Below are 21,213 nucleotides of genomic sequence, written 5' to 3' on the forward strand. Positions count from 1 at the left end.
AGTCACCACCCAAATCTGTATAGCTCCATCACATGCATCTGAAAGAAAGATGGTAACATAAGAGTATGACTAGATCCAAGGTGCCTCAACCTCTCACTTAAAAGGTGTCCACAAAAAAATACTGGTACTGGAAGAATTTGATCCTAAATTTTCCAGAGTCAAATTCTTTTCCAAGCTACTTGTGAAACATGGGTACCGGTCTGTCCATATAGAAGAAAAGTCACAAGAGCTCATGATATTTGAGATTCCATTTGGATAGTACTGTGTCTGGTGGTTACCATTTGAGTTATCAGTTAACCAATACATACTTAAGCATTATATGAATAGGATCATTAAGAATGTACCTTGCCGTATTTACGTAGCCGATGATATCGCAGTCATGAGTTAGACAAAGGCATGACCACAATCTTTACTCATGACAGCAGTACAGTGACATGGACAGACATTTAACAGCGTGAAGTGTCAGGTCAAAGCCATCAAAATAAACTTTTTTCGGTCCTTTTTTCTTTACCCATGGATTTTGTTCTGATGCAGGCAAGATTGAGAATTTTAATCAAAAGCCAACGCCATTGCATAAAAAGGATCTGTAATGCTGACTGAGATTTTTAACCTTCCCACCATACCTTTCCATTGAGTTTGGAAACATATCTCCACTGAGATAACTGTGCAAAAAGCACACCTCTGTGTGTGGCATGACAACCACCAAAGCGTCTTCAATGCTTTCAAGCAGATTCTGTCAGCAAAATGTTGCCTGTTTCTAATTGACCTGTTCAGGGATGTTATGACACACCTGTGGAACTTGAACCTGGGCCTCTTGGTTCAGAGGTAGCGACACTACCACTGTGTCACAAGAGCCCTAATGTACATTTTAAAAGATGCAGGCTAATCAGAAACACTCCATAGATACTTGAAATGGGCAGGTTTCATTTGATTGGTTCAGTTGAATTTTTCACAGTAGTTGCTGATTGTATGGACAAAGATGGGTTTTCAAAATTCATTAAATAGACCGGTACCAATTAAGGTTCCTGATATTAAAAGTAAAGTTCTAGCATGAAGAGTGGGACAGCTGAAGCTAGGAAAAAAGGATTAAGCATAAGTGAATTTGCTCCCATATTGTCAAGCTGCAACTAAAAATTTGTTTGCAGACATCTATTATTTTAATGCGCACAAATAATTTGAATGAGAATGTAGAGAAAGTATTGGCTAAATTTGTCACAAATACAAAAGAAAGGGGAGTGTGTCAAACTGATGAAGATTATGAAAAACTACAGAAAGGCAAAGGCAAGTTAGGGGACTCACAGATCTGCATCATTGCAGTTTGATGCAGATACGCAGCAGTGATTTTGGGCAGTGAAAAGAGTCACTGAATTCTGAACTTTAAACTGCAACTTTGAACGTAAAAGGAAGATGCTGATGAATTTATGCAGGTTTAAGCACTCAATTTTAGAAAGTATATTGGAGCCATGGAAAGGTGGAACTTGGACTGAATTTTGTGCCGCAATTTGGAGAGGTTGCCCCCTACCCCCCTCCCAATCCCTTACATATAATGTAGCATGATGACCTTCAGTCAGCAATCTGGTGTCATCCTACCAGTCTCTGAGAATACGAAAGGCTGAATATGTAATACAGGTGTCTAAATTGGAAGCTCACATGCCCTTCTAACTGCAGTTTTTCAATGCTTATTCCATTTTTCACAGGTCAGGTAGGGAAAGATCTGAGAGTGTGTCTCAATGTGCTGCTTCAAGTGGTTATTAAAGCTTTTATTATCAAGGCTTAAGCGAGGAATTATATAAATACTTGAAGAAAAATCATGAGGGTGAGAAACTTAAATCAAACACAACATATATCATCATCAATGAAAGACATTTCATTTTTGATCTCTGCTAATTGAACTTCAAACTATTAAGTTTAATACTTATAAGACAATGCCACTAATTGCATCCTCAATATAGATTTCTAAATTTATCAACAATTAACACAACAATTAGATAAAATATAAATCTTTGCATTTATTCATTTTTTAAAAGAGCAGTTGGTTCTGAGATGCCAGTTTAACAGTTGCCTAGTTGGAACTCCCTAGCTATCTTGCTTGGCCTTCCATTTCTTAGCAATGTCTTCCAGTATTATGTTTTTGCATTTTATGATGTTGTTTAATAAGTTAATTTCCCTATTCCATTGCAGCATGGATAGCAGAATCTTCAGTGATGTGTTTCTGCACTCAGGAATTATCTTCTTTTATCTTTCTGCAGCTTAGCCCATTTTCAAAAATCTCCTTAACAGTTTTTGTTTTTTGTTAAATATGCTTAATGTCTATTTCTTCCACATTACCCCCTTTTATTTGGTGCTCGTTAGAACATTTCATTGCAAAAAAACACCATATAGATTGTAATTTATTGATCATATTCAAGCATTACTTGAAAATAATTGATAAAATTGATAGTGCTTTTGTTGAGATTCTATTCCATGTACCCCCTAAAATTTAAGAGCTTTCATCAGGATGAGTGATATTTCTATTAGTCGTAAGTATTGCCTATATCTTATCAATTTCAGATACGTGTTATCCTGTTGATCATTCCTGATGGAAAGATTTTGAAAGCTAGTCTGAATATGTATGGAAAAGGTGTATTCTTTCTGAAGTGCTAATCTTACATATTTTCTCATTTGCCAAAGATCCTAAATGGTCCAAATATAATTTATTATGAAATGTGTTTCAAAGGAAAAACAAGTCGAGCATGATAGATCTGTATAACTGCAAAATGCTGTAATGTAGACAGTTTCTGTTACATGAAATGGGGTGTAGTTTATTGTTTATAAATAATAGTGCTGACAGTATATATTAATTCGTAAAAATGCTTAAATATTCATGCAAATTATTTGAAGGGTTTTGAAATGGAATCTCTGAATTCTGAAAGGCAATTGATAATATCTCAAAAGTTGCTGTCAAAATTATTATGAAGCTCGTAGTGTTTACCATTATTTAAATACAACTCCTATGGCAAGCTGGTGAGGGAAAATGTATGGTGAAACATATAAATTGAGTTTTTCTTTTAAAGATGAGCCCCTGTGGTTCCCTCCTCAAATGCATTTCATAATGTGAAAGTTGTGTTTTTGCATGGTAAATGTGAACTAATTTCACAACAGAAAGTTAGAGCTTGTCTCTTTCTTTTTACTTTTAAACTTACTTTTAAATTTAGCTTTTACAGGTGTGGAGTTTTATTTGTTTAGGTTTAACTGTTGATGAAGATTTTAAAAGGCAAAATTTTAAATGTCAAGCTTCTTTTGAACTTCTCCTTTCAATCTTTTCTCTCTTGCTTAGTCTTTTCTTTCTTTCCTTCCTTGTCCTTATTTTTCTTTATATCCTTCTAGTGGTAGTGATTTCATTGTGCTAACTCATGTCCTGCTTCAGACTCTAGACATTAAATCAGGCAGGGTATATGTGGTGTTTTCACAATGACAAACTTCGTGGGCAAATCGGGGTACAGATGAACCAGTGGTAGATCACTAGGAATAGCAAAATCTGAGACGTAATCTTCTCTACCATGCTCCACACATTTAGAATACACAACTAAGAGTATTATTTCAAAACGGGTTATTAAAGAAGTGAGAAAAGTTCAATTTCTTTTGAGTTTTTAAAATTCATTCAAGGAATGTCAGGCCAATGTCTGTTGCCCACCCCTTCAGATGGTGTAGGTAAGCCATCTTCTTGAACCGGCATAGTCCATGTGATGTATATACACCCAAAACAAGAGGGTCTTGAGAAAGGTAGGGAATGATTGCTTGCTGCAGAATTACCAGCCCCTTACTAATCTTTTAGCTACAGCATTTATATGGTTATTCCAATTAAGCCTCTGGTCAATGTTAACCACTAGGATATTGATGATGAGGGTTCAACAAAGGTAACACCATTGAATCTCAAAGGGACATCGATAGATTATTTGTTTCTGGAGATGGCCTTCATCTGGAATGTGTGTGGTGCAAATATTACTTGTTACTTAGCAGTCCAGGCCTGAATGTTGTCTGCATGCCAGCTTCAGCATCTCAGGAGGTGTGAATGTTGCTGAATATGTGCATTCATCATTAATAAGTCCCCACTTCTGACTTTATTTTGGAAGGAAGGTCATTTATGAAACAGCTGAAGATTGTTAGGCTTAGGTTAATATAATGAAGAACACCTGCAACATTGTCCTGGGTCTGGCCAGAAAACACCTGGGTAATTTCCACATTCCATATTGTTGAATAAAAATATTATGCAGTAGTGGCCACATGCTGCCAATAGGACAAGTTTAAATAACAGTCATTTAGGAAGAACTGTCAGCTTTCCTTTTTCAGAGCCTGTTGACATTTCCTCTTACTTATTCCTGAATCTTAGTAACTTCTCTCTTTGTTAGCATTTCTTTCTCTATCATTCTGTCATTGTGTAGCTGCCATTGCTCATTGTGATGTTCATTAATTGAAGACCACTGGCAGTAAATTGTGCTTTACTGTAGGTTAAATTACTACTTGTGTGAAGCAGCTGTCCTTCTGTTTCCTAATATGGTGGACCCACAGGAAATTCACAGTTCCAGCTGCCTCTTTTGTGGCAGCTTAACAGAGAGAATTTCTCATTATAAACACTGTTGTGTTCCTGCAAGTTGTCAGTTCTATTATAAATTTCCATCAGTCCATTCAGTTGAAATGTATGCTTAATGGTTGTCGCACCAAAGGGATGGAGTAGCTGTCACAGAAAGTCCATCTTTAGTTCAGAGGGTTGTTGTAGGTTAATGGCTGACTGAGTCACGTCTGTACAACATACCAAAAAAGGCCTTGAATGGAAGAAACAGCATGTCGGGTTTATTTCTTTGTGTTTTTTTTGTAGGATGAAATAGCATGAAGTTACATTGTTACAGTTTTTCTCACTTTATCTCATCAAGTACAGATTCCTACAAATGTTCTGTTTGAGGAAAATTAAGTTGAGTCACTCTAGGTTTTTGAGGCAACATATTCTTGTGATTTTCGTACACTTTTACTGTTTTAGATTTCACATGTATCTCTTCAGCTAAAGTGAAAGCACTGAGTTTTGAACTGTAATTAAGAGTGTGCAAGTATAAGAAATCGTAAATACAAAGAGAAAGACAAATAGTTACTCTTTAAAATTGGAGTAAACTTGTTACTAAGCTGGGAAAGCTCGCTTGACAGGCCAGGCCCTGGAAGCCACTCTACAAGGACTCTGAAAATACACAGGATAGTTTCAAGCAGACAGGATGTCCACCTTCTTCCTCAACTGAGGACTCTCCACCACTGTGGTTGACAGGGCCCTCAGTCATGTCCAACCTATCTACTACACTTCAGCCCTCACCTCCTCTCTTTCTTCCCACAACATCGATAGAGTCCCTCAGTCCTCACTTAGCATCCCACCAGCATCCACATCCAAAGGATCATCAGCTGCCATTTCTGCCACCTCCTGTGGGATACTGCCACCAGACATGTACTTCCCTCCTCTCCATAGTCAGCCTTCCGCAGGGACCTTTCCCTCTGGGACATCCTAGCCATTCCTCCTCCACTCCCATCACCTCCCCATATCCCCATGTCACCATCGCATGCAACCACAGAAGGTGTAACACCTGCCCGTTTACCTCCTCCCTCCTCAGTATCCAAGGCCCCAGACACACCTTCCAGTTGTAATAGCAGTTGACCTGTACTTCATTCAATCTAGTCTACTGCATTCACTGCTCACAATGTGGTCTGCTCTACACTGGGGAGACAAAACACAAATTGGGTGATCGCTTTGCAGAATACCTGTATTCTTTCTGCAAAATGGGCGAACTGCTTTGTGGAATACCTGCATTCTGTCTGCAAAAATGACCCTGAGCTTCCAGTTGCCTGCAACTTCAACATGAGTTCCTTTGCCAACATAACTGTAAAGCCTATAAATCTAGCGCAGTGCAGATTGGGGCCTAGTCTTTATGGGGCACTTATTTTGGAGCAGCAGCTGGCATAGTAACCAGTAAAACTGCAGGAATACCATGAGAATCTTCAGTGTGGCTTTGTCAGAGGGAGGTCATGCCTAACAAATTTGTGAGAATTTTTTTGAAAATGTGATCATGTGTGGATGAACGAAGTTCAATTGAGTCCAACTATATCTTCACTTTAGAGTGGGATCCTGCAAAAATAGTCTAGAACTCAACCAGGCATCAACTGAGTGTCACAGTGAGAGATTTTGGGGAAGTGAGAGGGACTGTTGTGGATGGTGGTAACAAGGAAGATTGCTGAGGTGAGGCAAAGAGAATTTGTGAATATGGAAGTTGGTGATCATGAGAGTTCAGGAGATGGATTCAAAAACCTCAAGAATCATGGGAGATTAGGAGAGAGATTTGTTTCTGATGGATCAGCAATTACAGGTTTAACCTGGAGGAAACACACATGAACTTCCTGGAAGTGCTTGATAGAAACAAATCAGCAGAGATGGTTTAGAAATTGGAACCTTGTTAAAATGCAAATACCTGCCTCTTTAAAAACTTTAAAAGATTAACCTGATGTTGCCTTAGGTTGAATTCGTCCTGCCTTTATTAAAATCAGAAGTGGCTGAGCCTGACACTGGGCTGGCTTGGATTTGAAATTAACTTTCTCCTTCTAACCTGACCCAAACACAAACATCTTTTGGAGGTTAAGATTGAATTCTTAATAGGCCAATCAAGATACTTCAGGAGTCACAGAAAAGTAGTGAAAAAAATATAGATGGGATTGAAGAAAGGGAAGTTGTAGGACAAACAGTTGGAGAAAGAAGCAGAGACCAGGAGAAAGTCTCTGTCAGGAGTGCTAATTTTTTGTTGTTTACAGCGAAGGAGATGAGCATTTGGATCGTTCTGTGCCGTTAGAACAAACTCATGAAGAAGTTCTAGGAATCTATAAGCATTTACGAGTTGGAGTAAGGAATCACAGGAAGTTATGCAGAGGTGGCAAAATGGGAAGGTTGCTGGCTCTGTACTGGGGAGAGTAGTGAGCATCTCAGAAGAAACCTGCAAGCATTAATCTGTCAGCGTAACTAAGACAATGGGGATTAAAGAGCTCAAAAGCAATATTTGCTTTATATAAGATTAGAGCTCATGGAAAACGAAGAGATATTGGTGAAGTTAACAGCCAGTGGAGAGTACAGGAGTTTGATTATAAAGCCCAGGGGAGGAGGAATGCAAAGCAAGAGGATGATCAACTGGAACAGGAGAAGTTGTTGAGGCAGTCCATGACAGAAAGGCTTTTAACAAGATGTTTCAAGACCAGATTGACAGAAGTGAAAATTGCAATCCCTTGTGAAACTTCATGAGATTTAGTGACCTGTCATCTTGTTAACCTCTGGGAACAATTTCTGAACAATCCATGGGATCTATCTTGATTAAATTTGCTACTTGATGCATGCTGTGGGTATTTGATCACAGTATATTACCCTGGTTTATCACATTACAAAGATCTTTCATGCTTAATATTGCTTTGAGGACTTCATTTGTGAAGGTTTGTAGAAAAATATTTATTTACAAGTGTTTTGACAATACCTAGAAAGGTATATTTTTAAAAAGACAATGGAGAGGTTACAATGTACATTGGAGATTTTTTTAAACAAAATTTCCTAGAAATCACATGTCTGGTGGTAAATGCTTGCTGTGCTGTAGATCATGGTGGGGCTGTTTTTGTACTCTGACTAGCTTGGAGAGGTTCTTACTTTATCTGGTTCAGTTGGAGAAAAGCCTGCTAAGAACAAGCTGCTGAGCTGATCTCTCCCAATTCTGAAAAGAAAACCCTGTTATTGAATTCAGGGTGAAACCTATTTGTTCCTTTGATAGAGTAATTGCAAGAATATCTCAAGATTGTATTTCCTGAGCAAACTTTGACAGAAATTTTTTGTTTGGAGACAACTGTGAATGATTGGTCACGTGACCACATGTGCCATAACATCAGAGCTACAGACAAACATTCTACACTCTATTCTTCTGCCTTCAAGCAAAACCCATCTGCATTTTTTTTTCAGAAAGCCAACCCCTACAGAGAAATGTGGTTTTACTGAATATCTTTTCCTGAAGAGTGCATGTATGTGTTTGCATGAGTATTTCAAGGCTATTACAGGGACAAGAACTGAAAGAACTGCAGATGCTGTAAATCAGAGACAAAAATAGAAATGCTTGAAAAGCTCAGCAGGTCTGTCAGCACCTGTGGAGAGAACACAGTTCTGAGGAAGAGTCACACAACCCAAAATGCTAACTCTGGTTTCTCTCCACAGATGCTACCAAACGTGGTGAGCTTTTCCAGCATTTCTACTTTTGTCTATTAAAGAATATATTGTCTATAAGGATAAGCCTTTATACTTCTATACTGCAGACTGTGTGTGTTAACTAATTATTGCATCTTTGTTGAATACGTTTTGTTTTGATAGTAAATCAATAATTGTGTTTATTAAGAACCCCACTCAATAGATGCCTTTTTTAAAACCTGCTGTAGATAATTGGTCATCTTGCTAGCTGGAAAAATATTTTTTATTATGTGATAACCTTAGAAGCAGGGCAGGGACAGAATTCATGGCTGAGCCTCTGACCCAAGCACAAAGGACCTCCTAGACCCCAGGGTTCAGATTAAGGTCCCCTAATAACCCACGTACCAAGCCCTGATGTAGATTAATGGGTCTTGAGTGACAGTGCACTCCTCCATCCTTGATCATAACACATGTTAATTTTGGGTGTTAAAATAAGTTTTACATGTCTTCTAGACTGTATAACTGTGCAAATTTGTGCAGTAAAGTGTTTTTGTTTTTCAAAGCTGTGGTATCTTATGGCTTTATTCTCTTAGTAAATTCTCTAGATCTCCCCTTTTGTCAACTTTAAAAATAAAGTTTAGTGGACACTCACCGAATTATGCTGTAATTTAGTCATCTGCTCTGAGATCATAACACAATTTGGTGACCTCATCCTGGTTCACAATAGTTCGGAGCAAGTTCCTCTATAGCCTTGCCATCATGTACAGTATAATATTAGCATAGCTGAACAGCTGCTGAAAAGTTTGGCCTGAACTTGTATTAAGACTTAAAGATTCCAGATGAGTTCAGAGTTACAGAAGCAGGAAATTTGACAGTGGTTCAGTAGTAAAACACAGAAAAAATAAAAAGGCAGAAACTGACTCATGGTGCTGTTGACATGCCAAGTCATTCAGATGTAATTTTTTTAAGATGTTATATCATTAAAAAAGGTAAAGGTTAAGTCAGCTTAAAAGGTGAAGTGAGACACTCTCAACGTCAAGATAGGCCTCACCAGATTTCTCATCCGATTCTGCCACAAATCTCACCGTAGCCAACATGGCTCAGACCCTGTGAGGATTCCACCCAAGGAGATTAACTTACAAAGGGGACATGGAAAGAGAACATAGATGCAGCAAAGAGATCACAATCATAAAAACAATTGGTGAGGAGAGTTATTCAACCTATTCTTCCAATAAACCTATGATCACTGACTTTACCTGTTGAATGGCTCCACAGTTTTGCCAGCTCTGCTAGCTTGATGATCATTCCAGATATTTCGCATGAGGACATATTTCATGAAATCAGTCCTGAACTTGTATTTGACTGCCTTGTAGAAATGTCCTTTTGTCCTACATTCATGCTTTAATTTGTAATAATGTTCAAGATTGTATTTTCTATTCAATATAGTGGTCTCATTCACCCTGCTCAACCACCTCTTTGCAAAGCCAAGCTTATTGATAACTCAGTCACCTGACTCAGGATTAAGTTTGTGAATCTTTTCTAGAATCGTAAATATACTTTTTATGTCACTTAGTCATCATTCCCTATCGACCATAGTACTGCTAAAATATTTCAGTCTTAACCATAGATAACAAAGTGTGGAGCTGGAGGAGCACAGCAGGCCAGTCAGCATCAGAGGAGCAGAAAAGTTGACGTTTCGGGACAGGACCCTTCTTCAGAGGGGAGGGGGAAGGGAGCTCAAAAATAAATAGAGAGAGGAGGGGTGGAGCTAGAGAAGGTAGGTGGGATGGTAATAGGTGAGTGCAGGTAGGGAATGGTGGGGATTGGTCAGTGGGATGGGTGGGGTGGATAGGTGGGAGAGATGATGGACGGGTTGTGTCAGGTCAAGAAGGCGGGAATGAAAGGGAGGGTTAGACATGGGAGATTTTAAAGCTGGTGAATTCCATATTTAGGCTATCGGGCTGTAGGTTCCTGAGGCAGAATATGAGGTGCTGCTTCTCCAGTTTCCGGTTGGGGTCATTGTGACACTGGAGGAGGCCCAGGATGGACATGTCACTCAGGGATGGGAGGGGGAGCTGAAATGGTTTGCGACTGGAAGGTGTTCTCATTTGTCGCAAACAGAGTGCAGATGCTCTACAATATGGTTTCTGAGTCTCCACTTGATCTCACCGATGTAGAGGAAGCCACATCGGGTGCAGTGGATGCAGTAGTCTACTCTACTCGGAGACCGATTTGGAGAGCATCTGCGCTCTGTACGTGACAAACGACAACACCTTCCGGTCGCCAACCATTTTAACTCCCCCTCCCACTCCCTGGGTGACATGTCCATCCTGGGCCTTCTCCAGTGTCACAATGACGCCACCCGGAAACTGGAGAAGCAGCACCTCAGATTCCGCTTCGGGAGCGTAGAGCCCGATGGCCTAAACATGGAATTCACCAGCCTTAAAATTTCCCGACCCCGGCCTCATCCCATGTCCAACCTTCCCTCTCATCCCTGCCCCCTTGACCTGAAACAACCTGTCCATCTTCTCTCCCACCTATTCGACCCTCCACCTCACTGACCAATCCCCACCACTGCCTACCTGCACTCACCTATCACCAATCCACTTAACTTCCCCAGCCCCACTCCTCCTCTCTATTTATTTCTGAGCTCCCTTCCCCCTCCCCATTTCTGAAGAAGGGTCCTGACCCAAAATGTCAACTTTCCCGCTCCTCTGATGCTGCCTGGCCTGCTGTGTTCCTCCACACTGTGTTATCTATGACTCCAGCATCTGTAATTCTTGCTATCTCTCAGTCTTAACCATGTTTCTTTTAGGAATTAAAAGAAATTCTGTTATGTCATTTTGCATAAATTATGGATTTTCAGCCATATCAGTCATGGAATATTAGAGTAATGTTGATGTGAACTTCCATCTGTACCACAAGCACACCAGTTGTGAACTTACTCTGCATGCTGTTGTGATTTTTTTACATTTTATTGAGTTGTCCTTCACAAAACGCACCAATATCAATTCCTGTTCCAACACTCTCTTATCACCCCACTGTGTTCAACAGGAATCACAGCAATTTTTGATATCTTGGCCTATTCCTCCTATTCTTCTGAGCATCTTAAATCAATTAAATGTCTGATGTTCTTTACTGTGCCTCATTTCACCCGACATTAGTGTGTACCTATACCTTCAGTATATAACTGACTGCCGCTCTCACTTGACAAAGCGATAATGAAATTCAGTGTTTCCTTGCATGAAGCTCCGTGCCTAACCTTCTGTTCTTGCCATCTCATCATTTCATCAATTCAGAAACAAAATACACGTATGCCTTTGACTAATATGTATTTTCAATATGGAGGAAAAAATGTTGAAGTGATCTAGATCCAACAGCAATACCAAAGCATGTTGCGTGTTTTAATAATTTTGTCTTTGAATTGGTGTTCTGTTTGAATTCTTTTCTTCAGTTGGAAGACAACAGGGATGCTTTTGTAGAAATTGGTACAAGTGTGCTCATCTTCCAAATGTGTTAAAACAGGAATTAACAAAGTTTTAGATAAAACTCTGAGGTAGACTGTGATGCATCTGTGACCTTGATAGTCATTTAATTGCATTCAGTTCAAAAATCAGAGCCTTACAGTTCAGAACATGTTTTTCTATAGTCTCACCATGAAGCACAGTATAATAATAAACATAGTTTAACAGCTACCGAGAAGTTTGTTCCGAACTTGTATTAAGACTTGAAGAACCCAGATGAGTTCAGGGTTGAGAGGCAGGAGGTTTGAAAACTTCAGGCAAACTGCTCATGCAGTTGTAACCCAGATAGAGTTCTAAAACCGCCACTTTCATGGTCTTAGTGAAAATTTGTAGCTCAGGTTGTGGATGCAGTTGTTCATTAGCTCGCAGAGCCAGCTGTTCCATGTTGTGCAGATGTTTCATTACCGTTCTAGGCAACATCATCGGTGAAACTTCTAATCGAAGCGTTGGTGTTCTGCCCCGTTCTGGATTTACATGGTCCTCTAGTGTGATGTCACAGTGAAGTTGACACTTCCGGTTCTGGTTTTTAACAGGGGCTTGTATACGGGGTCTATTTCACATCAGAAATCTGGAAGCTGACATGCTTGGTGTAAGGAGAGTCCAGTTCACCATGCTTCTTGGCTAAACTATAAATGAATTTCATTGTCATCAAGCTCTTTGAGATACTGGTGTTCATGAAAGTTGCTATATAAATGCAAGCTTTTCTTTTTTTTTCTCTCTTCTAAGTGAGGAGAGAAAGAGAAGGCACAAACACATGGCATTGCCTGGAAAGCCTGTTTCCTGGTGCAGGGACCTGTCAACTGCATGTAAAGTGGCACTCTGGACCCCACACGGCAGCAGAAAAAATGCAGGAATGGGACTGGCTTTCCACTCCATCAACTGCAGTTGATATGCAGCCATGTACAAAATGTAATATCAGTGAAGGCCAGCTATCCTGGATGCAGCCAAAATGCATTTATTTTTAGGAAGTCTGTCATTCATACCATCTTCACGCCTGGATAGCTTTTTGAAGACAATGGGCACGACATTGGTGACCTCCCAACCATGTGAAGACGTCATGTACCCAGTAAAAGCCAAGGAGTTGTAAACAACATCATGCAGCAGTCTATCAATGTGCCTGCACACCTCAGGGGGAGACCATCAGGTCGTACTGGTGCTGTCTCAGATTTTATGGTGATCTGCCATGCCCTGGACAACCGTATTCCCTTGAGGCTGCATTCTAAAAGCCATTTGAGAAGAAGAAGAGGATGCAAAGAGAATATATCCAAGACCCATGAGTGACTGTTTAAAGATTCCTTCCCAAGGAGAACTTCCCTTCACCTCTCTCTTTCTATCTATCTATTGATCTATCTAGGATATCTCATCACTATGGGCCCTTGGCCAAGATCATGCAATATAAGCAAAGCAATAAGGTGACCATTACATCAAGATCGATATACAAACTCTCGCCTTTGTCTATTCTCTTAGTGCCCATCTCTTTCGGTACATTTGTTCTAGTGCTCCTTTGCAAAGCTACCGTCATGCCTGCAACATTGCTGGTAAAAAGTTACTTACTTTTCATGGAGTTGACAGCCGGGGGAATACAGTTCATTTTTGAGCTTTTGGAATGGACTGGCTGATGGGTGAGGAAGCATATTCAATGATATTTATGCTGCTCTGTTTGAAAAACTGTGGAGAAAAAAAAGATGCAGGGATGGTTTAGAAGAGCCAGTGAATGGATTTGACTGGATTTATTGACTAAGGATGAAATAGCTTCTCCTCTACACTGGGGTTTTCCATCTGTCCCAGACATAATTTGCCTACACTCGAGGTTACAATCTGTGTCTGATTTACATCTCTGTTTCCTCATTGAAATCTCTCTAATGATGTGTTCAATGTGGATGAGGTCTTTATTCATTTCTCTACAATCAACAACCTGACTGTTCTGTGGTAGGAGTGTTTATCTCATTCTCACACTGTTCCCTCATCCACCACCCACTGGTCTCACTACCATTCTCACAGAGAATGCTCCTCACATCCTAACCATCTGTTGGAGGGTAGATTGTTGGACTACCTCAAGTCCCTGCATGCTTTTTAGGCCACTGAAATCCCCTGCCATGATGGCAACAGTCTGAATCTGCATGGCAACATGGATGGATATCATAATGTCTATCTCACTGATATTTGTCTAAACTTGCACTGCAGCACTGAGATTTTGGATGGCATATGCCTGTTCTGCAATAGAAGCTGAGACCGTAGCAACTGTTCATTGCAACAAGGGCTCTTCATAAGTGCTGACGTGGAATTGGTGACCACTTGCACACTTGAAAAGATAAGCTTCAACCTGTGCATGATGCCCTGTGCCATGCAGAGGCCAGACTTTTCCATGGTTCTTTATGATGACAGCAGGCTGTCTGTTCGACCTGTCAATACACCACTAACATCAGTGTGCAACCCATCAGATTGATCCTGCATAATGTCTTGTATGAACCCCCTTTGCAGAACATGCCTTCATCTAATTTCTACGAGCTGGCTCATGAATTATCCTAGCTTCCTGACCTGATTGTTGTCCACTTGTGCCCAAAGATTCAGCATCTTGTATCTTGTTACTTAACTTTAAAGTCTCGAACACTCTTGTCAACTTTTGTTGCACTCCATCTGAAGCAAATATATCAATGCAAGAGATTGAAAGTCAACTCATTTGGTCCATTTGAAACAACGTTTCCGTAGAGCCTTCAGTGCCATATAACATGTTATAGTGCTTCATAGAAATATAACAAAGCAATAAAAAAAACCACAGATTCCAAAGAGGAAAGAAATGAGGAAGTTGATCAAGCTTTGTGTTTTAAAGTAAGGTAGGGCTTATTGGAATTCTAGAACATCAGGCAGAGGTGATTTTATCACAGCAGCCAAAGAGAAGATGCACACAAGGCTGAAGGAATCAGAACTTTTAGTTAAAAATGTGGGGTTTTGTGCTTTCTTTTCAGTTCAGTTCACCTTAAGTCTTAAAGGTGTAAGAGATGGCCAAAGCTACATTTGTAGAAAAAAAAGACTTTTTCTCTTTTGTTTGAAATTCAGCCCCACCCAAAAAAAATGATCATGCACCCAAACTGAATTAGATGCCATGGCAAGTTTTCACTTATTGCCCTAATTATGGGCTTTCAAGAGGCTTTTAAAATTATAATTAACTTTAGGTGCAAGGATGGTGATTGGCACATGTTTTAAAAAAATCTTTTAAAAATATGATTTTAATAAGACTAAAACTAATTTGTGCACATGGATGATCCTAGTAAACTGTTCTGTATAGTTATGTAAAATCTGTTCAATCACAGGTTGGTGGATTAATGGTGACTGAAATAATTTTTTTGTGTGATAATCTTGTTTACATATGAACGAGATTAACACTTTATCAATGTATTAAGGAATAATTCTTAATGATTTGGTAAAGAATTATTTTCTAACACGTAACCTGACTGTCCTGGCTCATGAAAAGTTTTATATTTGTTGATGTACAAATAAGTATCAGCAGAAATTTGAGCATAAAAATGTTTCTGAAATTAAGTGCAACTTTGAAAGATTTTTGCAGCCAGGTTGTTAATTATACTCAAATTAGAAACTCAATCCTAACTTATCATATTTTTGAAGCGAGATATATATTTTTATTAAATTAATTTTGTCCACTTACGTTCACATAAGGATCATAGTTGCTGTGCTCCCATTACATTTCGCTCCCAACTGGGATCTGCTTCTCCTGTGCATTCCTAACCTTCTCATAGACTGGCAGGGTATAATGAATGTGTTTGTTTTGCGGTTTATGCAGTCTGTACATCATCAACTTTTCAACATATTGATGCTGCAAAACTACTGGAACTATGTCATTACAAAAAGGACTGTAGGCATACAGATGCTTAATGTCTCCATTTCAAATTCTTAAGGGTAAAGCCCACTTCAATAAGGACAAAAGAAATGTGATAGAATATTAGCTATCTGTTAGACTGTCCAATTTTCCTGAAAAGGAAACTAAGACAAGGTGTATAATGTGCACCCTATTCCTTGGCTGCCTGTTTGGTATCACCATAAAGTTGAATCTTACTACGAGATAAAACATCAATATGGGAGAGAATAGGTGTGATGAAATGTCGCTTTCTGCAAAAAAAAAGGAAAATTTTAGCTGGGCATAGTAAACATTTGTAAATGAGCACCTCACTGCGTCAATTCAGTAATGAATCATAAGGAGTAGTTTTAGTGCAATAAATTCCTCAATTAAACATAATAATACAATTTGCATATCAGAAGAAAGTATAAACAATCCAGCTATGCTTTCAGCACATTTTTCATATTCCAATTTATTGTCTCAGCATGTTTTTGTTTTAATTTTCTTCTTCCTCTTCTAACCAATATAAAACGAGAAATTAGTTCACATAGCAATGAATTACTTTGATTCCCTAGTGTCAGACAGCACTGTATGCCCCTACCTGTGCAACATTTATGTGTATTCTTCAGTTATGTCAATGAAGATTTTCCTGCTGCTAACAATATTTGCCACTATTGTCCCTCAGAGGAAATAGTACAAATTCTGCATAGCAACACAAGAAGCAGTCATGTGAACACATCGTCTTCTCAGAAAATTTCTCTGTGCTCCTCTATTTTGGCAAAAGATTGGCAGAAACAAATGGTGTAAATCAGAATTTCTCCCCTTCTTCCACACTGAAGTTACAGTGGCCAATTGGAACAACCTCAGCTTCTGTTGATTCTGTTACCATCAAGCAGTGCAATCGAAACACTAATTATTACATCAAAATGTTTTCGTCATGTCCTCTCTGGCTGTGTGGCCAATCACCTTTTAAATTTAGGTTATCAACCAATCAAGTACTTTTTCACTCTATCTAAACTATTCCAGATTTTAAATTCTTCTACCAAATCCATTCCTAACCTTCATTGCTGTAAGAAACAGAAACCTCACTTCACCCATCTATCTACGTATCTGTCATCCCTCATTTCTGGAAATATTCCACTATTTTTTCCATACATTTTCCAAATTCTGCAGAATTTACATACTACTTTGGTTGGATCCAACCTAGTATTTTATGTAGATTTAATTTTCTGGTTGTTATACTCTATGCCTCTATGTAAAAATGATGTGAAGTTTCTGGTGTTGGACTGGGGTGGGCATGACATTAGGTTATAGTCCAACAGGTTTATTTGAAATGACAAGATTTTGAAACACTACCCCTTCATCAGATGACTTTGTCAGGATCTGTTTTGATGCTTTCTGACTATATAAGTAAGCAGTTACTTGCCTGAAGTCCACAAATGGGTTAACACATATCAGAGCATTAAACTTCTTTCATAATTAGGTCCCAACAATGCTTCAAAGTCTGATTCATGTAACGTACAGAAATTTTAATTGCTGTGTCTTTCTTTGGAATTCTACAGAGAATGTTAACTGTAACAGGTGATCATCTTAAATAATTAACTCATCTCTAGTTTGGCAAAGCGTATTAATTAATTTTTCTTCTTTCTTTACAGAACGATCAAGGTGGAGGTATATGACTGGGACAGAGATGGGAGGTAAGACTTAGAGTTATGAATTTTAATGACACGTGAAATAAGAATAATTCACTGGAACACTATTACACTAGATCTGATCAGCCAAAAAGCCAAGTCCTGCTACATTCTGCATCTTAATTAGCATCTTGTGAGCTCTGGAAAGATCAGATACCGTCTGGTCTGCAGCAGTTTGTGTGTCAGGCTGGCGGCTATAAATGCGATTACCATGAATTTTGCTGCGTGCACTTTCTTAATGGTTAGCTCACTGCAACTTGCCGATTAACATTTGCACGGTTCAGTGTAATTCATATAGTACCGTATGTCTCACTGTCTGTACTGACTACTTGTGCTAATAGGAGTTTCAGTTGAATATTAATATACAATATCTATTGGCTCGCTGGCTTTTTCTTGCTCTCTGCAATGTACTCACTATTTTTTTGAAATTTTTCACATTTATGTTTTCATTGATTTTAAATGTCCGATAAAATAACAGGTAATATAGATCTAAATAACGTTTAACAAGTACTGGACCAGAATATGATTGGCACGGGATTGAAAGCTATAGTGGTTAACTGTGATAATTATGTATTGTGGAGAACAAAATGGATCGTCTGTTCTTGAATCACACCTGGAATTGAACTCTGCATCATGGTCTCTGTTCAGCCCAACCAATGTCAGCCATCAAGGCCTGTTCTCTGGAATTATCTTCCAAGATTCCTCTCCCTTTCAATTTCCCTTTGCTTCTGTAGGAGCCAATCTTGAATTCCGACTCTTTGACCAAGCTGTTGATCACCTCCTAACATCTCCTCCTTTGTCTCGGCATGCAGTTTCTTCAGTGAAATACATTGGCATATTTTTGTACTTGGAAGACACAGTATAATTTTTAGAAATGTTATTAGGGTTTTGAGGGAATTTTCTTTTTGAAATTTATTCTTTCACGATTAACCTGATCACCCATGCCATTAAGATAATCAATTTCAGGTCTGGCTTGAGGTTCAATGTTTGCCTCCTACGTTTGGCTTATTGCTGGGAGTATTGCACAAAATGGTCATTGATGGCTTTCAATGAGGAACAAAAACAAATTGATTTTTGCCCCTTTTCTATGGTCTTTGTGGTAATTATTTATTTTCCTTGTAATAAGAATCCTTAACTCAACATTATGTAAAGTTGAACAATCTGTTGGTGCTTTCTCTCAATGTTACTCTTTTATTAGCTCAGTCTGTATTGTGTCTTAATTCACTGAATTCAAGAAATTAAAGCCCTGTTTGCATTTTCTTAAAGTTAATTCTGATGCAATCTACATGCTGGGAGGAAAATGACTCCAGCTGCTACTGTAAAAAAAAACAGAGCAAAACCCATGTTTCAGATGTTTAGCATAAAGTAGACTTTTGCTGAGAAGTTTTACTTCCAGAAGTATATTTACACTGCTTGGCTTTAAAAAAGTGAATTGCATGCACATTATTCTATCATTGTACTCACAAAGGAAAGAGTAAAACAGTTTGTTTCTCCTTTTGAGAAATGTTCAACATGAACTACTTTGCAGTGAAGTCAACATGGACGAACTTGCTTAATTTTTAGTGTGACTCTGGCTTTAGTTTCACAATATGGCATGAACCAAGAATTTATATCATTGCTACAACCAAGATAAGAGACATGTTCTGTCTCCTAATCCCAGAACTACACAGGACACAAGGTAAATTTAGTTGTTTTACTCAATTCTTGACATGGCCAATTGTATGCTTTTTCTAATTTAGACTTAGAATAAAAAGATCCATCAACCAAATTTCTTTACTAATCACAACATTTTTGATTTATTATCAAACAAAACCAATTAATCAAAGATGCAGAAAATGAGCATTTGTCTTTAGGGTCTTGTTAAATGCAACTTGCTTAGGAAATGCAATATGAAAAAGTTTTCCTGATGCTGTTGAGCAGACAATCAGGCTTCATATTGAATTCCCACCAAGAGTGTGTCAGAAAGGCAGAGACATAAGTTGGATAGCATTTTCCTTCGCAGGTTTTTCCACAACTGAAAGCCAAACAATCTCCAACCCAAACTAGCCTTCTCCCTCTCCTAGTCATAAAATCAGTCATGTGTTTTCCCAGAAGTGTTCATGTTCATGTTGTTTCCAAGAAATGTCCCATTTAAATAAACATGTTCCAATATCTAAAGTGGCATTTTACTGACCCCCTTATAAAAAAATCCAGCTGGCTCCATCGAACTTGAAATAAATCCATTTTTCCGCAATCCTTCAAAACTCAGGCCTTCAACAAAATATTAAATGTGAAGGCTTCATGACGCCTTCAGTCTTGGAGAAAGCAAAATGTTTCAAACGAGTTAATCAGACATGGACAAATTCTCATTCTTTTGTTATATGTCACATATATACTCATATCTTAAACTTTCATAGAACTTATATAATTCAAACAGTTGTATTCTTGACAAAGCATTGCAATTGAAACAATGTCATTGTCAATGTGAACAATCTTTGAGTAATAAGACTGTAATAGCAAACTATATTGGAACTGGTTGTTCTCTGGTATTCTCTTCTTGAATTTTTCCAAAAGCTGAAGGTTACAATCAGCATGAGCCTGTGTAAATCTGTGTACACATACTTCAAAATGTTTAGTATGCAATAGCAATCCCAGGGCTTCCCTTTCCCCTGCAGAGTTTTTCTTGTGATGTCAAATTAGCTTTTTGGGAAAGTATCCCACTGGCTTCTCTATTCTTGATTCATGTTCTTGTAATAGGATTACACCTACACCAAGATCACTAGCAACAATTGCTATCTTGAAGGGTAAGTGAAATTAGGGTCAACCAACACAGGTTTGTTGATCAAAATTGCTTTCAGCATCTCAAATTCGTGCTTAGTACTCCTTTGACCATATTACCTTTGCTCTCTTTTGTAATAAATTTATCAGTGGAGCAACTATATTGCTAAAGTTTGGCACAAACCTGCGACAGAACCACATGTCCAAAATACCTCACAATTGCTCATATAGTTTTAGAGACAAAGTATTCCACCACAGCTTTTACTTTTATTATTGTTGGCAGGACTTGGCCTTACCCTGCTATGCGCCCCAGGAAAGTTACCGCACTTCTTCAAATTCACTTTTGGTCAGGCTTATTACTAAATTGGTTGATTCCAAATTTGTAAAAAGTTGTGGTTAGCACTGCTGCCTCACAGCGCCAGGGACCGGGGCTCAATTCCACTCTCGGGCAACTGTCTGTGTGGAGTTTGCATGTTCTCTTCATGTCTGCGCGGTTTTCCTCCCGGTGCTCCGGTTTCCTCCCACAGTCCAAAGATGTGCAAGTCAAGTGGATTGGCCATGCTAAATTGCCCATAGTGCTCAGGGATGTGTAGATTAGGGGGATGGGTCTAGGTGGGATGCTCTGAGGATCGGTGTGGACTTGTTGGGCCAAAGGGCCTGTTTCCACAATGTAGGGATTCGATTCAATTCATAGTTTCTAATTATTTCAAGTGGCCTTGCCAAGTGCGCTGTATGCCAGCACATTGTCAAGATAAACCATGCAGGTAGGAACACTGATTACCACTTGATGAATTTGTTTCTGAGAAGTGACAGGGACATTTTCTACCCCGATGGCATCACTCAGTGGTAGAAAAGATTATCTGGTATGGCAAAGGCTGATATCTTCTCAGCTCAGAATGTTAGAGGAAGCTGAGAGTATCACTGCAACAATTCTATGATGGTTTGAAATGTCACACTGCCAACTCTGTCCATTCAGTTTTCTAAATGAAGAATCAGATAAGAGTCTCCCTCTGTTAATGCATTGGACCTTTGTGTAGTTTACACAGAATCTGGTTGAACCAGAAACTCAGGCACTAACATGACTGGAGAACTCCAGCTCACAAGGTGTAGAGCTGGATGAACACAGCAGGCCAAGCAGCATCAGAGGAGCAGGAAAGCTGACGATTCAGGCCT

At 38.9% G+C, this 21,213-nt stretch overlaps 1 protein-coding gene across 1 annotated transcript in view; it reads left to right on the forward strand.

The window, feature by feature from the left end:
* LOC109917914 (copine-5-like) overlaps positions 1–21,213 on the forward strand; it is a 557,988-nt gene that overhangs the window by 342,288 nt on the left and 194,487 nt on the right. The window contains exon 11 of the mRNA XM_048612100.1: positions 17,248–17,289. Within this exon, the coding sequence (XP_048468057.1) occupies positions 17,248–17,289 (42 nt within the window). The remainder of the gene's footprint in view (positions 1–17,247; positions 17,290–21,213) is intronic.

The sequence above is a fragment of the Rhincodon typus genome, chromosome 25 (assembly GCF_021869965.1).
Source record: "Rhincodon typus isolate 14 chromosome 25, sRhiTyp1.1, whole genome shotgun sequence".
NCBI lineage: Eukaryota > Metazoa > Chordata > Chondrichthyes > Orectolobiformes > Rhincodontidae > Rhincodon > Rhincodon typus.